Below are 15,728 nucleotides of genomic sequence, written 5' to 3'. Positions count from 1 at the left end.
AATGGAGAGGACTTGGGCTATTGTGCTCTGCGGTCTAATTGGTTAGATACAAAGGCGATGTTTGGTTTTAGGGGCTAAACTTTAGACCATGTCACATCACAAAGAATCTTAGCATTTAGAAGTATTAAATGAAGTTTAATTGCAAAACTAGTTGCATAACCTTGTGGCTAAACTGCGAGACAAATCTAATGAGGTATACTAATTCATAATTAGAGAATGACTACTGTAGCAAATTATGGATTAAATAGGGTCATTAGATCCATCTCGTCAATTAGCACCTATCTGTCAAAAAAATTATAAATAAATTTTATTTTATACTTCTAAATAGTAAGATTCCTTTTGATGTGACAGGGACTAAAAATAAGTCCCTGAAAACAAATAGCACCAAAGTTATCCTAGCTAGAAAGAAGCTTAGCTTTTAGAGAGATTTAAGAGGTAAAGTTGCAAGGACCGGATGTTTGCCTATTTTATCATAATTTATCAAAAAAATATGTGCCTAACAATACCTAGAGACCTAAGGGCACATTTGGACTACAATATTGTGTTATAAATATTACGTGTCACGGTTTTTAAATTTTACAATGAAGAGTGGCCACCAAAATCATACAACATTTGGCAAAATAAATAAGGTTACGATAAGTAGACCCCACTTGAGAAAAATAGTTTTACTCTCTCCGTTCTAAATTATAATTTGTTTGACTTTTTTAATCTAAGTTTAATCACTCGTCTTATTCAAAAAAAATTGTGCAACATAATTAAATTCAAATCATTCTTGAAGAACTTTTTATTAATAAAGCAAGCCACAACAAAAAAAAAGTAATATGCACAAATTTTTGACTAAGACAAGTTGTCAAACTTAGATAAAAAAATTAAACAAAATATAATTTAGAACAGACGTTGCAACTAAACAAACACTTGCTGCTGCTGCTTGAAGCTTGATTGCCCAATTAAAATTGGTGTCGCGAATTACAACCACTAACCAAACAATCCACAAAATTTGGTATGCAAGGGTTCATCTTCGGAACGTCACGCTCACGCAGGCAGAAAAACTACGAAGGTTCACCAGCAGAGCAGGAGTCAAAACAACGTAGAAAAACACCAAAGTCCAAAACAGCAGATGAACTCAGGTTCACCCCTTCCTCCAAGTTTCGAAGAAACTGCACAAATTTCATATGAACTTCACATTAAATTTTGAGATGCCATCGCTTACCATATTCAGAACGCATCCTCACATGGTAACTTCGTGGATGCTCCTGCGCATCTCAGCGGGCGGTTGGTGATCCGACGGCCCTCGTCGCGTCTCCCCGCCAACCTGTCTGATCCGACGGCGCAGAACGGGGCGCCCCGCCAAACGGCGCGTCCCTAACGGGACCAACCGTATACATACACCGCATGGGGTTTCCGGCGACGCAGCAACGAAACACCGAAGCCTTCTGTTTTTTCCTACCACGTGCCGAGAGGATGGACACGGAGGCCGGCGGCGACCGGGCGGCGCAGGACAGCGTGCAGAGCGTCTCCGGCGTGACGGAGGCCGGCACCAGCGGCAATGCTGTGCCGGGGGATAAGCAGGCGCGGCGGCGCTGCGGCCTCGACGCCGGGCTGCTGACGGTGGTGGAGAAAGCGGCAGTGGACGACGGCGACGGCGTAGGCTGGGAGGTGGGAGAAGTGACTACGGCCACCGGCGATGAGGATGACGAAGCTGCGGCCTCCTCCCCGGTGCGGCGCACCGCGGCAAGGCTCGGGTGGCTGCTGCTAGGGTTCCTCGCCGGCGCGGCCGCGGCGGTGCTCGTCCTGATACGTCACGAGTCGCCGGTGACGTGCACGGTGGTTCCTACCTGAAGATATAGCGTACATACCTTCAGGTGTGCTAACTTGCTGATTGCATAGTAGTGGAGATTAAACAGAGGCATGTATCATGTTGTAATCACATTGGAAACTGTTTTACTCTAGATTGAATGCCCAATGACTTTACATGGTAGATGAGATGCATCGTCTTGTGATTTTTGGAGTGCTTGAATGAAACTAAATGATGCAAACATTTACCAAGTTGATCACATTCGGGCGTAGCATTGCCAATGGATAGGAAGCATCCCAGTAATTATGAGATCATCAGAAAGAATAAAGGTTATGGTAAAGGTGACAAAGTCGACGGCAGTTAGGCTTAAAACAAGTCTACGAAATCTAAAAAAAATCTCAGGGAGAAGAGTATGAACCACCATAATGTACACAAACCAAAGCTTCTAGGAGGGCTGTTGTTACACGTTAGAACAGGCGCTCCATTTAGGAGCAAAAACACAAGAGGCGGTATGCATACACATGCCGCATGTGGGTAATCCTCTCATGTGAGTATAGCTCTGCTGGAGACTCGATCCGACTATGTCCTCTTGAGGATGTAGCCAACGATGATGCCCAGAAGGCCAACGACGACCAAGAAGGTGATGGAGAAACGGCCGCCATTCTTGCTGCTCTCTTTCCGTAGAAGATCCTGATTCAGAGACAGAATTTTATGAGTATGAGGAAATAAAAAGATAATTAAGTTAGCACACAAAATATGATTAATTATACTTTATGTTTTTCATGCCAGGGAATTTCCTGTTATTAGTGTAGTATTTTTCCCAAATGTGATTCAAGCCATTCATTCAGTTAACAGTAGATGTGGTTGCATGAATGTTGGACCAGAGACAAAATCTATTCCCTCATAAAAGGGCCATCCAAATTTTTGCAGCCATTGCATGTTACTAAAGCACAGAATATTATTTGGCCAACCAGAATAAAACAAGGTTAAGCACAGACCACTATAACTCACTCTTCTTAGTATCACTTCTGACAAAATTATAAACCAGTCCCAGGAGTTCTAAGAGTGCAGACCTTAGTTTCTTGAATTTAAATTGAGTAATATCTAACAAGAGCATCAGTTCAGCTTGCATAAATAACTGATGGTGTTGTCAATGTTCAGTTTGTAGGAGCAAGAAAAATTTCACTTCAATAGTCTCTAATGTTTTTTTTCCCATATGACACTGATGATTAGAGAAGCCAGTGAAAATCATACAATGGTAGCTGCAATGAACAATGTCACCTCAAGTAATTTTTGTTATGTGAATGGAAACAAAATAATGACAAACTTTTCTAAAAAAAAGTCACAAACTGCAGTACTAATTTAGGACCAGACAATGCCTGGAGAACTTACCAGCTCTTGCCGCAACTTCTGGTTTTGCTGAATAGCAGACATTTTCTCCTCAGTTAACTTGGAGATCACAGAAGTTGCCTAGCAGTCACAAGCCAGTGTGAATTCATCGAAACACAGAACTTCACAAAGTATGTTACAACTTAGAAACAAACTAACAACCAAACTTCACCAGCCAGTGCTTTCTGCTGTCAGGATTCAACAGACCAGACATGAAGCAGCAGACTGCTGAGATCAAACAAACTACATCTTCCAACTTGTTACTACTCATAAGTGCTTGTCATTAGAGCAACAGACCAGACATGAAGCAGCAGACTGCTGAGATCAAACAAACTACATCTTCCAACTTGTTACTACTCATAAGTGCTTGTCATTAGAGCAACAGACCAGACATGAAGCAGCAGACTGCTGTCAGGATTCAACAGACCAGACATGAAGCATATCATGTCTTAGAGCAATGAGCATGCGAAGAGATGGTTCATGTGAATAAGAAATCAAGGCATCGAAAAGTACAGTTCACTGATAATGAGGCTTAATTATTTTTTTAAAATTGGACAGTAAATCAGGTACAAGAAAATCTCAGAAAACCGTAAATTCATTCTGGTCAGAAATATATGTGATATAAACTTAATCTAAGAAGTTTCCATGCCAATGTAACATTATTTAAGACCAAATAATATGTGCAGGTAGTGTTTATAGTCACAGAAACATCAGACCAAGCTCTAGTGCCTTTGGCTACCTAATGAAATAAAGAGGTTTATTATAGTGTCAGGGATATTGCTGCCCATCAGGCACAATTCATAATCATTTACAATTTGCAAGAGAATATATGCTTCCAAATTTCATAGGATCATCAACTAAATTCTGTGAATGACTTCATCTGCAATCTTTCTTACTAATTAAACCACGGATTGTATGTATTAACTGGTTAGTCAGGGCAAGACTAAGAAGGCTATCACATAACTCAAACATTGTTGATGTGCAATTAACCAGATGCTTTTGCAAGTTGCAAGCTTTTTAATTCAATAGCACTGATTGCCAAATAAGGAGGCAACCATAAAGGTCAGGAAAAAAGCTACCTCAGAGGACTTCTCCTTTGTTGTTTCAGCATATGATCTAGATACCTAAAATTTGCTAACTGATTAGAAATAGCAATTCACTAAATCATCAAATGAAAACCTGAGAAGGCTAACAACACATCTAGATGAAACAAAAAATTGCTACAGATCAGTGTCTTACAGATTGTGGCATCGCGGAATGATTGATCCCATTTTCTTGTGCAGACGAATGAGCAGAACTCCCTAGTTCAGAATCTTCAGGGATTGGACTGGGTGTAGTTGTTGGCACATAGACCACACGCAGCTTGAATTCATCAACAACTTTCCCTGGCTCCTTATTGAACTGTTGTCATGAAAGCACATGGACATATGACAAGACGAGCCAGAAATTGTATGCATGCGGCAAACTGGTGGAGATAAAACCAATCAAGAGTGTCAGAGTACTTACCATTGCTGCATTAATGTCTTGAGCTGTTGCACCATTCTCAGCTGCAACACTTTGAACTAGGAACTTGTCCTTGCACTGCATGTCTGGAGGTGACTCCTTCTGCGCTTGCATTGTCACTAACAAGTAACGACAAACAATAGGTTAGATACACATACAATTAGAAATTCGAGTTAAGGTAAGTGGATCTCCTAGCATCAAGCTATTGTTTCATAATGTTATCGACTGGGAGTTACCTGTAACATCACAAGTTGACCCAGGTAATACAACACCAATATTAGGGCGCACACAATACTGCTTTGGGTTGGTTGTTTTGACCTGCAAGTCATATATGAGATGTAAGTTTACATTCTTATAGGGCAATGTGAAATATTTCGGGCATGAACCAGTGACAATGTGACATTTGACAACAGATTACCTTGAACGCAACATAATGGTCAGTCTTATTGGTGAGTTGCATGGAGCATGAGCTCTGCTTCATTAATTCAACTGCATGAATAAAAAAATAGAAGTTAAGGCACGTCAAGAACCTAATACAATGACTGTGTAATTAGCAAAAAAAAATCAATATAAAGAACTAAGGCAAACAGACTCAAGAAACAAAACCACAGCTATTGCAATTGCTAAATTAACACATTGTTCTGCACTTCAAGCTCAAAAAGCAAGAGCACACACATCTTCATTACTGATGAACAACCACCAGATTGTCCAATCCATAGCGATGCATAAGCAGCCAAATTGCATTTCCCGCGACCACATGAAAACAAACAGAACACACCGACACAGTGATCCCAAGCTCCCCGGAGGCCAAGCAACTGCCAAGACGATGCCTCACCATACAAATGCACTTTGGAAGCAAGAATCAGGAAACGAACAAAATCTAACCCACTCAAAGCCCAGTATAGGAACAGATCGGTGCACTAATACCCTAACCGCATGAGGTGCCTACTACAAGGAGACACTCCTTCCTCTTCTTCGCAATTCTAAGCCCGAATGATTCTACTGCAGGCCACTTCGACGAATCAAGCCGGTCAGAATCAAAAGCCCATGCACGAGGCAGCATGGACCTCGTTTCCGTCCCCAGCATCCCAGCTTTGACCAAGATCCATAAGCAACAAACAGTCACAGCAACCGCCGGACATGACCCAAACGACTCGATCTAGAGGCGAGATCTGGGAGGACTTACAAGGGAATGCGAGCTCCGAGGGCTGGATCTCGAGGAAACTCCCGCTCCCGCCGCTCATGGCTGCTTTCTTGCTCGGTCCCTGATCCAAGGATCCCTCCTCCTCTCCCAGAAATAGGAACAGGCCAAGCAAATCAAGAGCTCGGCCACAAATCCCACCCTAAAAAAGGAGTCTTTTGCTTCTCGCGGAATCAAATGGGGGAAGCTAATAGCAAAGGCGGCCGCTGATCGATGGGAACGAGAAGCGGAAATGAAATCCCCAAAAAACGAGGAAAAGATGGAAATTTTCGGTCGCCCCGTCCTGAAACGCTGTAGTCCGGGGCATAAAAAGGTTGCAAGAGAAATGCGTTAGAAATGGGATCGTGCTCCTTGGATGAACTGGCGTGCAAATGACGGCTTTAACCTCGGTTGGTAGCGGCAGTTGGAGTGTAGTGAGTGGGGACAGGGGAGGGTATAGATGGAAATGCGGCTGAGCTGGGTGAATCCGTGAGTGACGTGGTGGTTTTATGGCGTGCGCACACGGAAGGCAATGATTTTTTATAAGAGAAAATTATTGGTGCTGACTGGTGCTGGTTTTGTGTGAGAGAGAAATACTGGTTGAATGCAGTGAAGATGGCCGCCAAATGTGCAGGTATAGATAGGAACAGGCATTTGCCTCACTGTACTGCCTTCAATTGCATACTCCTGCATCATCATTTCATTTTGCAGTCTGGTTTGAATCCAATTGCAAGTCACCTTATGCATGAATAGCTTTTTTTTTGCAAATTTTCTTCCTATCCTGAACTATTAAATCTCGGAAGGAAAAATAGATTTTGATCGGATCATAAAATTGTGGGAAAATATATTTCGATTGGATTATAAATTGCAGCTAGCATATTGTTGTATTATGCTTTTTTTTATTGTAACAACATAGAAACAAAAATTTACAACCTGTAAGCTAAAAAGATAAGTTCTAAGATTGAGCCATGAAAATAAACCGTTGTTCAATAATTCTAATAAAATTTATATGGACTTTTGGGACTAAAGCTTAGCTAAATCTCACTCTCTATAATTTTACTAGTATTTAGCTAGAATTTTTCTATATATATCTTTTCTTTCTCCACTAGTTAAATCTCATCTCTCTAGGGGTGGGCAAAATATAACCGAAACCGATTAACCGAACCGAACCGAATCGCTTTAACCGCAAAAGTCGGTTAATTCGGTTAACGGTTAATTTTGCGGTTAAAATTTTTGAGATATTCTTTAACCGCATATTATTTCGGTTTTGATGTGCCACTAACCGATTTAACCGAATTAACCGATTTAGCAAGTTGAGTGTAATATGTATTTATCTTATGTCTTAAATATATGTATAATCATGTGAGATATCAAGAATTCTTGGTTTTCATAATTAAGATATCTAAGTGAGGCTACATTAATTGTTTTTCTAGCTTTCTAAGCTTATTTTAGTGGCCAATAGCTTGTAGTTGATGTCATAATTTCATTCTAATTTGCTTGTTATTTATGTATTGTATACATTACGGTTAACCGCAAAACCGAACCGATTTAACCGCAACCGAATTTACGCGGTTAAAAGATTTCTAGCTACAATTTCGATTAAGAGTTTGTCATAACCGAAATATTTCAAAACCGAATTAACCGAACCGATTTAACCGCACTAATCGAATGCCCAGCCCTACATCTCTCCAACTCAAGGGCGAGTGGACCCCACAACATTATCTACTCCCCTTCTTCTTGTGCTCTCCATCCATGGCAGCAGCCAGCCGATCTCTTCTCAGTTCCTACCGCAAGCGGGCACGGTAACGCCGACCGCCACCAGATCTGGCCCAGCCGCCGTGGGTGCGAGCGAGCGCACGAGGCCCCCACCGTCGGTCGCTGCTCGCAGGCGGGCACGGACGGGTCATGCATGAGGAGGAGCTCCAGTAGATGGCGTGAGTTGAGGATGGGAGCGGAGTTGCCTTGTATTTTTAGGAGCCACCGCCCCGTGGGTACTGAGCAAGCTATAAAATCGCGGGCTAATACATTTAGCGAAAGCCCTTTCAAAAAGCTAAGAGAGCTATAGCGAAAGTTATAGCGGAGCTATCCATTTAGCGGTTTGCAAAAAAAATATGCATAATGTGGCCAATAACATCAGTAATGCAACCAATTTCAGCAAATTTTTCATAGCCATACGTCCATAATACATATAAAATTAGAAGCATCATTGGTCTAACATTCTAAAATAGACTCAACACGTCTCTTGACTGCCTAACTGTGCCCGTGATGCTTTGTCTATGGTCCACCCTAGTTATATTAATTCTTTATTTCTTTTGGCTACATCTTTAGCGGAAGTAGCGGACATTTATTATCACTAAATCCTATAAAAAAACCCCCTATAGCGGACATAGCGGACAAATATTGTATAGCGTAGCGGGAGATCTCTTAAAAAGCTAATAGCGGACAATAGCGAACTATTAGCGGGCTATTTTGTACCTTGGTACTGAGGGAGATGGCGAGGGACCCGATGCCAAGTCTGGTGGATGCCCTGATCTTTTCATTTTTTTTTAGCTATCTGATATGGGATACAGAGTCTCTTGGAGTTGCTCTAAAACTATATTGTTTGGGATGTGGTCACAATCTAGTCCACATGTTGCCAAGAGCAGTTGTCACATACATAAAATTCAATTTGAAGAAAATCATATAGCTAATATTCTTAGATGTGACATGATTTTTTTTGGAGCTTAACCACACTTGGTGCGCTAGTGAAGTTAGAAATTTGATTTTACGTGAGTTGGGTTTGTCGCTATGGACTGATTTAAGGCAGCCTCGATCAAATGCTGAAAAAAAATTGTGGAGTGTGAATTTGTTGAATAGTGGAGTATGGGCAAAATATTGTAGAATCTAGGGTCAAAAAACAATTCACCTTGAATTATAGAATCTAGAATCTATAATCCCTAGCTGAGACAAAATAGCCTGATCGACTCCAAGCATGGACTTTATAGACTAGCAAAAGACTAAGAGAACCTAAGTTTAATTATGACTAAAATATGCTAGAAAATCAAGGTCTATACCTCCATAATGAAATCCACTCTGTTCTGCTGGCAACCAGCAATAATGCTTTTATGTCACACTAAATCAGCACTAGCCACCAACCAGCAATACTTTTCTATCACAGCAAATCAGTACTTTCATCTACAAATGATCAGTAGGATCATCCTTCCCAATCTGATTAAGAGGTAAGAGCTCAGATCAAAGCCAGAGCAAACATGAGGATTGTTACTAGAAAGGCTGGCGCGTCGTTGGCGCGCCATGACCTATAAACCAGTTATTGTTACCAATACTAAAGATGTTTCTAAAAAGTTTTGGACTATGGGTTAATTACTAAAAAATTTAGGGTCTTTTTAGTAAGAATGCAGCGACCGCGGGTTTGTTTTTGCAAAGATGTGGGACTTTTCTGTAAAATTTTGAATTGTAGGTAGATTTTAAAAAAGTTTAGGGTCTTTTCCATAAAAAATTATGAACCGCGGGTTAATTTATGTAAATCTTAAGATCTTTTTGTAAAATCTACATACAATCCCATGGCTCAAATCTTAGTCGGGTCGATCAGACGCCTCATGTTTTTGGCCGGAGCCTGTTTTTTTTTAATATTGCCGGAGCCCGTTTAGTTACCAAAATTTTTTGTCTCCCCTTTATACACATGCACGAAGCATTAAATGTAGCTAAAAAATAAAACTAATTGCACAGTTTGGATGTACACGACCAGACGAATTTTTTGAGCCTTATTAGTGCATGATTATCCATAAATGCTACAACAACCCACATGTGCTAATGATGCGGTTAAAGACCTCAAAAGATTCGTCTCGCGGTTTCCAAACGAGTTCTGAAATTAGTTTTTTAATTAGTGCCCGAAAATCCCTCCTGACATCTAGTCAAACATTCGATGTGACTTTTGGGCCAAAAATTTTCACTAACTAAATGGGCTCGTCCCATGGGCCAGTGGTGAGTCACTCTTTTAGCCCATAAGGCTCACGTGGGCACCTAGACACCTCTGCCGCGCCGCGGCTACTATCATTTTTTTTGCTACATTTATTGTGGAAAAGGAAGGGGTAAAACTCTTTTTAATGAGAAAAATTAAAAGATTAATTTGGATATTATTATAAGCTCATAATTGTTTAATCGACCTTTAGATATTATTGTTAGAATGAAATCATTAATTATTGTAATTTAGAAACATAATTGAATAGTGCTCTTGAAATTATGGGTCCGTTATGTAGTGTAATCTTTGTTGTAGCAGAATGACTATATGAATATAGCGTTGCATAATAATTTTTTCAGTTTAGTTGTCTCGAAATGGCGCACCGTAAGACATTAGATATCGGGAATTTAATAATAATAGTTGGGGCAACTTTATTGCTTGAGGAGTCTAGCAATGTTAATTTGGAGAATGAATGTATTGGTTACATCAAATTACACGTTTGATATTCGCACTAAAAAAGTAAATTGACCATTGAAAAAAATTGAAACTAAAGCATTGCATCTGGTCTTCATAAATAACTAGGGGCTATATCGTAATAATGTAAAAATATCTGATCTCTATCTCTCGAATTCTAGCTGCTTTACCTATCTCTCTATCTCTCGAACTCTCTCTGCCTCTCAATCTCTATCGCTCTCTCCGTCTCTCTGCTGCTCCGCCCGGCACGGGAGCGGCCGGGGCCCGGGGCAGCGGTTGCGCGGGTGGGTGCGGGCGGTGCCGCGGTCAGGTCGGCGGTGGCGCGGGCGCGGCTGCTGGCGCCGTCGCGGCATGGAGCGCCACGGCCGGCGGCGGCGTGGGGCTTCGGCGCCGCGTGGGAGCGGGCGGCGCGGGCGCGCGCGGTGGCGCGGCACAGACGGCGACATGGGGGCTCGACGCCGCTCCGACCTCCTCATTGCTACCCGCGCTCGTCCTGACGGCGCGTAGTTCTGCACGACAACCCGACAGTCCATCCTCATCCTTCTGCTACTGCCACCTCTTTCTGCGTCACTTCGTCGGCGCAGGCGCGCGGTCGGGCCGTGCCGGAGCAGCAGCGAGTGGCCGCAGACGCCGTGGCTAGGGGCGGCCAGGCCGGAGCGGCTGAGGTGCCGCACGTGGCTAGCGCGGCCAGTCCAGCAGGCGGCCGGGCGGCGCAGCAGCCGGCTGCGACTGGCAGGACGGCGGTGCCCGCGGCCTTCTCGAGGTCCGCGGAGACGCGCGCGCGGGCTGGGCCCGGATCTGGCTGTCTCAACGTCGTCGGTAGGTGTGCGTCCGGCGTCGAGCAGGTGACCGGCTACGACTGCAAGGGGGGAGAAGAGAGGAGGGCGCCGCTCTCATGGCGGGGGTGAAGTGAGGCACAACCAGCCTGGCCACCGATGGCTCGTGCCGTGACAGACGCTGTCGCAGCGCAGGCATGGCGGGCCTGGAGGAGATCTGCGGTCCGCCGCTCCCGTCCCTCCTCCATCACCATCATAGCTACCCCTGTGACACCGGTTCTGCCCCTTTTCCTCTCCTCTCGAGGGCCATTGGCGGCTCACCGGCGGCGTGTTGCTCAGATCCGACCGACCGCGATGAGAGAGGCGGAGGAGGGCGACGACGAAGTGGGGGGCCCGGGTATGACGGAAGGCAGCAGAGAAGGCAAGGGGTGGTGGAGCAACCGTACGATGAAAATCGGACGGTCCTCATTTCCTGTAGACGTGGCGCAATGAGGGGTGGCCCCCCATTTAGGTCTTTAGAAGATATCGCTTTTCTCGGCTTAAATATATGGAGAAAGGCCCATTGTTTGATTAGTTTCAACTAAACAGACATGGGAAGGCCCACAAGAAAGACAAATGGGCCCAGTTGTGCAAGCCCATCTCGGCCCACCTGCAGTGCTATTAAATCGGGGAACCCCAACTCCATTCCCAAACCCCGCCGCCGCCGGAGAAGCACGAAGCCGCTAGGGTTTATCACCTCTGCCCATATCACAAAGCCTAGGGTTTCTCGGGCGCTGCTGCTTGCGCGAGAGAGCAGAGGGGGATCGAGGATGATTCGGCGGAACCAGAGGATGCGGCGGGAGTACCTGTACACCAAGAGCCTGGAGGGAGCCGAGCGGGCGCTGTTCGAGAAGAAGCGCCGCATCCGGCAGGCGCTCGAGGAGGGCAAGCCCATCCCCACCGAGCTCCGCAACGAGGAGCACGAGCTGCGGCGGCAGATCGACCTCGAGGACCAGGAGCGTCAGGGTGAGCTGTTTATCCCCCTACCTTCCACACCTTTTTCGATCGAGCGAGTGGAATGCAGTGTTCCTGCCCGTTTGTTTGCAGGGAGATTTGCAATCTTCCGTGTCTGGCTAGCTAACGATGTGTTCCTCCGTTGTGACTTTGTCATTCGGTGCCGCAGTTTCGAGGAGCTTCGTTGATAATGAGTACGCGACTAGCACGATTCGGGAGCCCAAGATACTCTTGACCACGTCTCGCGATCCCAGCGCCCCCCTGATTCAGTTTGTTAAGGTATTTTTTTTTTGTTTTGCTGCAAATAGAAACTCTCTGGGACTTCAGAAATGTGCATTGCATTCGATTAATCGACCTTCCTTGCTCTATTTGTAGGAGCTGAAGGTTGTCTTTCCCAACTCGCAAAGAATTAACCGTGGTGGTCAGGTATATTAGCGTGGCAGTAGTTAACTATTACCATCTGTTGTGCTTCTTTTGCAGTTTTGCTCATCCATGTAGCTCTCCTGCATTCTTTGCAAGAAAGAGGATAAACTCGTTCATGATGTTTAATAGTGGTTACAAGTGAACGGGCATGTTGCTATGTAAAACTCATTTGCTTAAATGTATAATGCTGTCTAATATCTGTGTCTTAGTTATTGTTCCTCACTTCTTATTGCTGTGCCTTTTTTTGGCAGGTGTTATCAGATATTGTTGAGTCTTGCCGGTCACATGATGTTACTGATCTTATTTTAGTCCACGAACATCGTGGCCAACCTGATGGTTTGGTCATCTCTCATCTACCGCAAGGTCCAACTGCATACTTTGGATTACTCAATGTGGTAAGTGTGCTTGTTATTGTTAGATATATATATATATATATATATATATATATATATATATATATATATATATATATATATATATATATGCTGAGGTGGAGCCTAGTGCAAGTGCACAAAATTAGTGACCACGCTTGGCCGTATCCTGAGGCTTTGTTGTTGTTTGCAGGTGACAAGGCATGACATCAAGGACAGGAAGGCAATGGGCAAAATGTCAGAAGCTTACCCCCATTTAGTACTTGACAACTTCTCAACCAAGGTAAATATTCATCGTTTTGTCTTAACAGTTAGTTATTTGGCCCTCATGTGCTATCTTTGTTACCACGGTGAGCAATTCACTATGTGTGCTTGAAAAGTTAAACTGGCATTTCAGAACAAGGCAAATGACTTAATAGCTAGGAATTTGGATGAAAATGCTTAAGTGGGGGGCTTCTGTTTTATCTTTTTCTTTCTTAGTGGCATGGAATACATGTCCATTAATGGGCATCCATGAAATTATACAGGAACTGGAGCTGCCATGATGATACTGATACTTTCCAATCTGAGTACTTTTTCAACTCTCTCTCTCTCTCTCTCTCTCTCTCTCTCTCTCTGGCTGGCTGGCTGGCTGTCTGTCTGTCTGCCTGTCTGTCTGTCTGTCTGCACACACACACACCATACTCTCAGTACTCAATTGTGCCAGCATTGATTGCTTTTCATTAAGCATACAGTGCTAGTATGAAGATGATGATAATCATTTGAACAGTAAGAAGCTGAGCTCCTCCAGTTCCACAATCTGCTGCTGCTATTTAGTTTTTTTTCCTTGGACATGTTTTGCTGCTGTTCCCAACTCCCATGCAAGTTTTCTGCTTTGTTTCATTGGGCTATGTTGCACATTGGTTAATTTAACAATAATGGTTCGAGTACAATGTATTTGCTGCTCAAGTCATGTTTAGTGCTGCAGTTTGTAGTTTCTGCACTACTTTTGGTGGCTGCAATGATGGACTTCTCGTTAACCTGAGACATACTATGAGGATAGCATCTATCCATTCAAAACATAACTGAGCAGCATTGATATTGTTCAAAGATACAGCACGGAGCACATTTTGTAACATTTTTCTCTTGCTATCTGCTTTGCATTCTTGCATGTGCATGCCTATTTTATGGTGTTGGAGGTTGCAATGATGTCTTTCTCGTTAACCTGAGACACGTTTATTCCATGAAAGACACTTAAATCCATTCATAACTCAAGACTGAGAACCTCCACCATCACTAGTTTTCTGTTTCCCTTTTGTTACTTTTTGATTTTTTTTGGTGTGTAATCTTCTGTTATTTTCTTTTCTAAATCAAACAGATTTGCATGTGAATCTCCACACAACTTTGAGGTTGCAATGATGTTTCCTTGCATGATATTCATTCTTGTTACAAATTTGGGGGTTGCAATGATGTCTTTCTCGTTAACCTGAGACATTTATCCCATGAAAGACTCTTAAATCCATTCATAACTTAAGGCTGAGAACCTCTACTTTCACATCATTGATATGTTTCCCTTTTCCCTTTTTTTTTCTGTTATGTGATGGGATTGTTTTCTCCTCCATTCTGTTTCTGTTTGTTAAATATTTGTTGCATGTAAATCCTACTATTTGTGCAGAAGTTGGTGGTTATGTCGTTAACCAGAGATGTACTTACTATTGTGAAGATAGTCTTAGTACATTTAAATCCAATAAATCCATTTGTTGCTTGATTTTGCTTGAAATGCTTAGTGAGACTTGATTTTACTCTATTTCTTCTAGGTAGTGTGTGCAGAAATTTCATATGTGGTTCATGTAAGCTCGAGTTATTCTGCATCCTGGTTGCAATGTCCTATTTTGGATTGTATTAACAGTGGCTTGTTTTTCTACACATAGATTAGCAATCTTTTGTTCATACAATCTATGTGTAGAAAAGTCTGGCACTGCTCATACAATCCAAATTAGCAATATCTGTACTAGTTTGGATTATATGAACAATGACTTGAAAACCTGCTTTTTTTTTGCAGATTGGTGAAAGGACTGCTACTATTCTGAAGCACCTCTTTCCTGTGCCAAAGCCAGATTCTAAGCGAATAATTACTTTTGCTAATAGGGACGACTACATTTCTTTCAGGTCCATATTTTACTATTTAGTCTTCCATGAATAGATGTAGGGCAATACTTTGCTGATGTGCTGTGCTTCATGAGAAGCTTTTATACAAAAAAAAAACTTTAAGATATCTTGCTATTTTTGTAACACAAGGCATCATGTCTACGAGAAACCAGGCGGCCCCAAGTCTATCGACCTGAAAGAGGTTGGCCCCCGATTTGAGATGCGGCTGTACAAGGTGATACACATCTCCATCAGCCGTTATCAACCATGTTTGAGGCTCTCACCGGCATAACAATTTTCGCTGATGCTAACATGTTCGTTGCTCTTGTCTGACAGCTCAAACTAGGAACTATGGAACAAAACGAAGCGCCATTTGAGTTTGAGCTGCGGCCCTACATCAGCACTGCCAAGAAACAAAGGACCCTAGGCGCATGAATTGAGTGAATGCAGTTTGTTTGATGATCCGCACTGCAGTACAGCGGTTTTTAGTTTGTTTTGGCCCTTCACCATTTACTGTAATAGTAGCATCAATGCACAGTGTAATGTGTCTTGTATTACTTATCCCAATTTCGGGTCCTGCCTCTTGTGTTCTCTACATTCTGGTCGTTCCTTTCTGAAGTAGACATGAACTCTTTTGTAAATTTTCGTATCATTCACTCGAATTTGTGATTGATTGTCCTACACAAATTGAAAGAGGATTGACTGTCATAGCCCAGTCTCAGATGTCCATTACCTCTCA

General features: G+C 43.0%; 2 protein-coding genes across 2 annotated transcripts; one reads left to right on the top strand and one right to left on the bottom strand.

The window, feature by feature from the left end:
* Positions 1-2,064: 2,064 nt before the first annotated feature.
* On the bottom strand, positions 2,065-6,266 carry LOC120711433 (vesicle-associated protein 1-3-like). Its single transcript, XM_039996950.1, has 8 exons — positions 5,874-6,266; positions 5,106-5,176; positions 4,924-5,005; positions 4,691-4,806; positions 4,424-4,585; positions 4,264-4,308; positions 3,188-3,265; positions 2,065-2,485 (listed from the first exon to the last, which is right to left on the bottom strand). Exons 1-8 carry the CDS (start codon positions 5,929-5,931, stop codon positions 2,375-2,377), a joined length of 723 nt encoding a protein of 240 aa, XP_039852884.1. The 5' UTR covers positions 5,932-6,266; the 3' UTR covers positions 2,065-2,374.
* A 5,490-nt stretch (positions 6,267-11,756) lies between these two features.
* On the top strand, positions 11,757-15,715 carry LOC120711432 (U3 small nucleolar ribonucleoprotein protein IMP4-like). The gene is made up of 8 exons (XM_039996949.1): positions 11,757-12,080; positions 12,238-12,347; positions 12,444-12,494; positions 12,743-12,886; positions 13,056-13,145; positions 14,904-15,010; positions 15,140-15,224; positions 15,326-15,715. Exons 1-8 carry the CDS (start codon positions 11,885-11,887, stop codon positions 15,422-15,424), a joined length of 882 nt encoding a protein of 293 aa, XP_039852883.1. The 5' UTR covers positions 11,757-11,884; the 3' UTR covers positions 15,425-15,715.
* The last annotated feature ends 13 nt before the right edge of the window (positions 15,716-15,728 follow it).

This window comes from Panicum virgatum, chromosome 6K, assembly GCF_016808335.1.
Source record: "Panicum virgatum strain AP13 chromosome 6K, P.virgatum_v5, whole genome shotgun sequence".
Classification (NCBI taxonomy): Eukaryota; Viridiplantae; Streptophyta; class Magnoliopsida; order Poales; family Poaceae; genus Panicum; species Panicum virgatum.
Note: the sequence above shows the minus strand (reverse complement) of the source record. Positions and strands in the feature narration are given on the sequence as shown.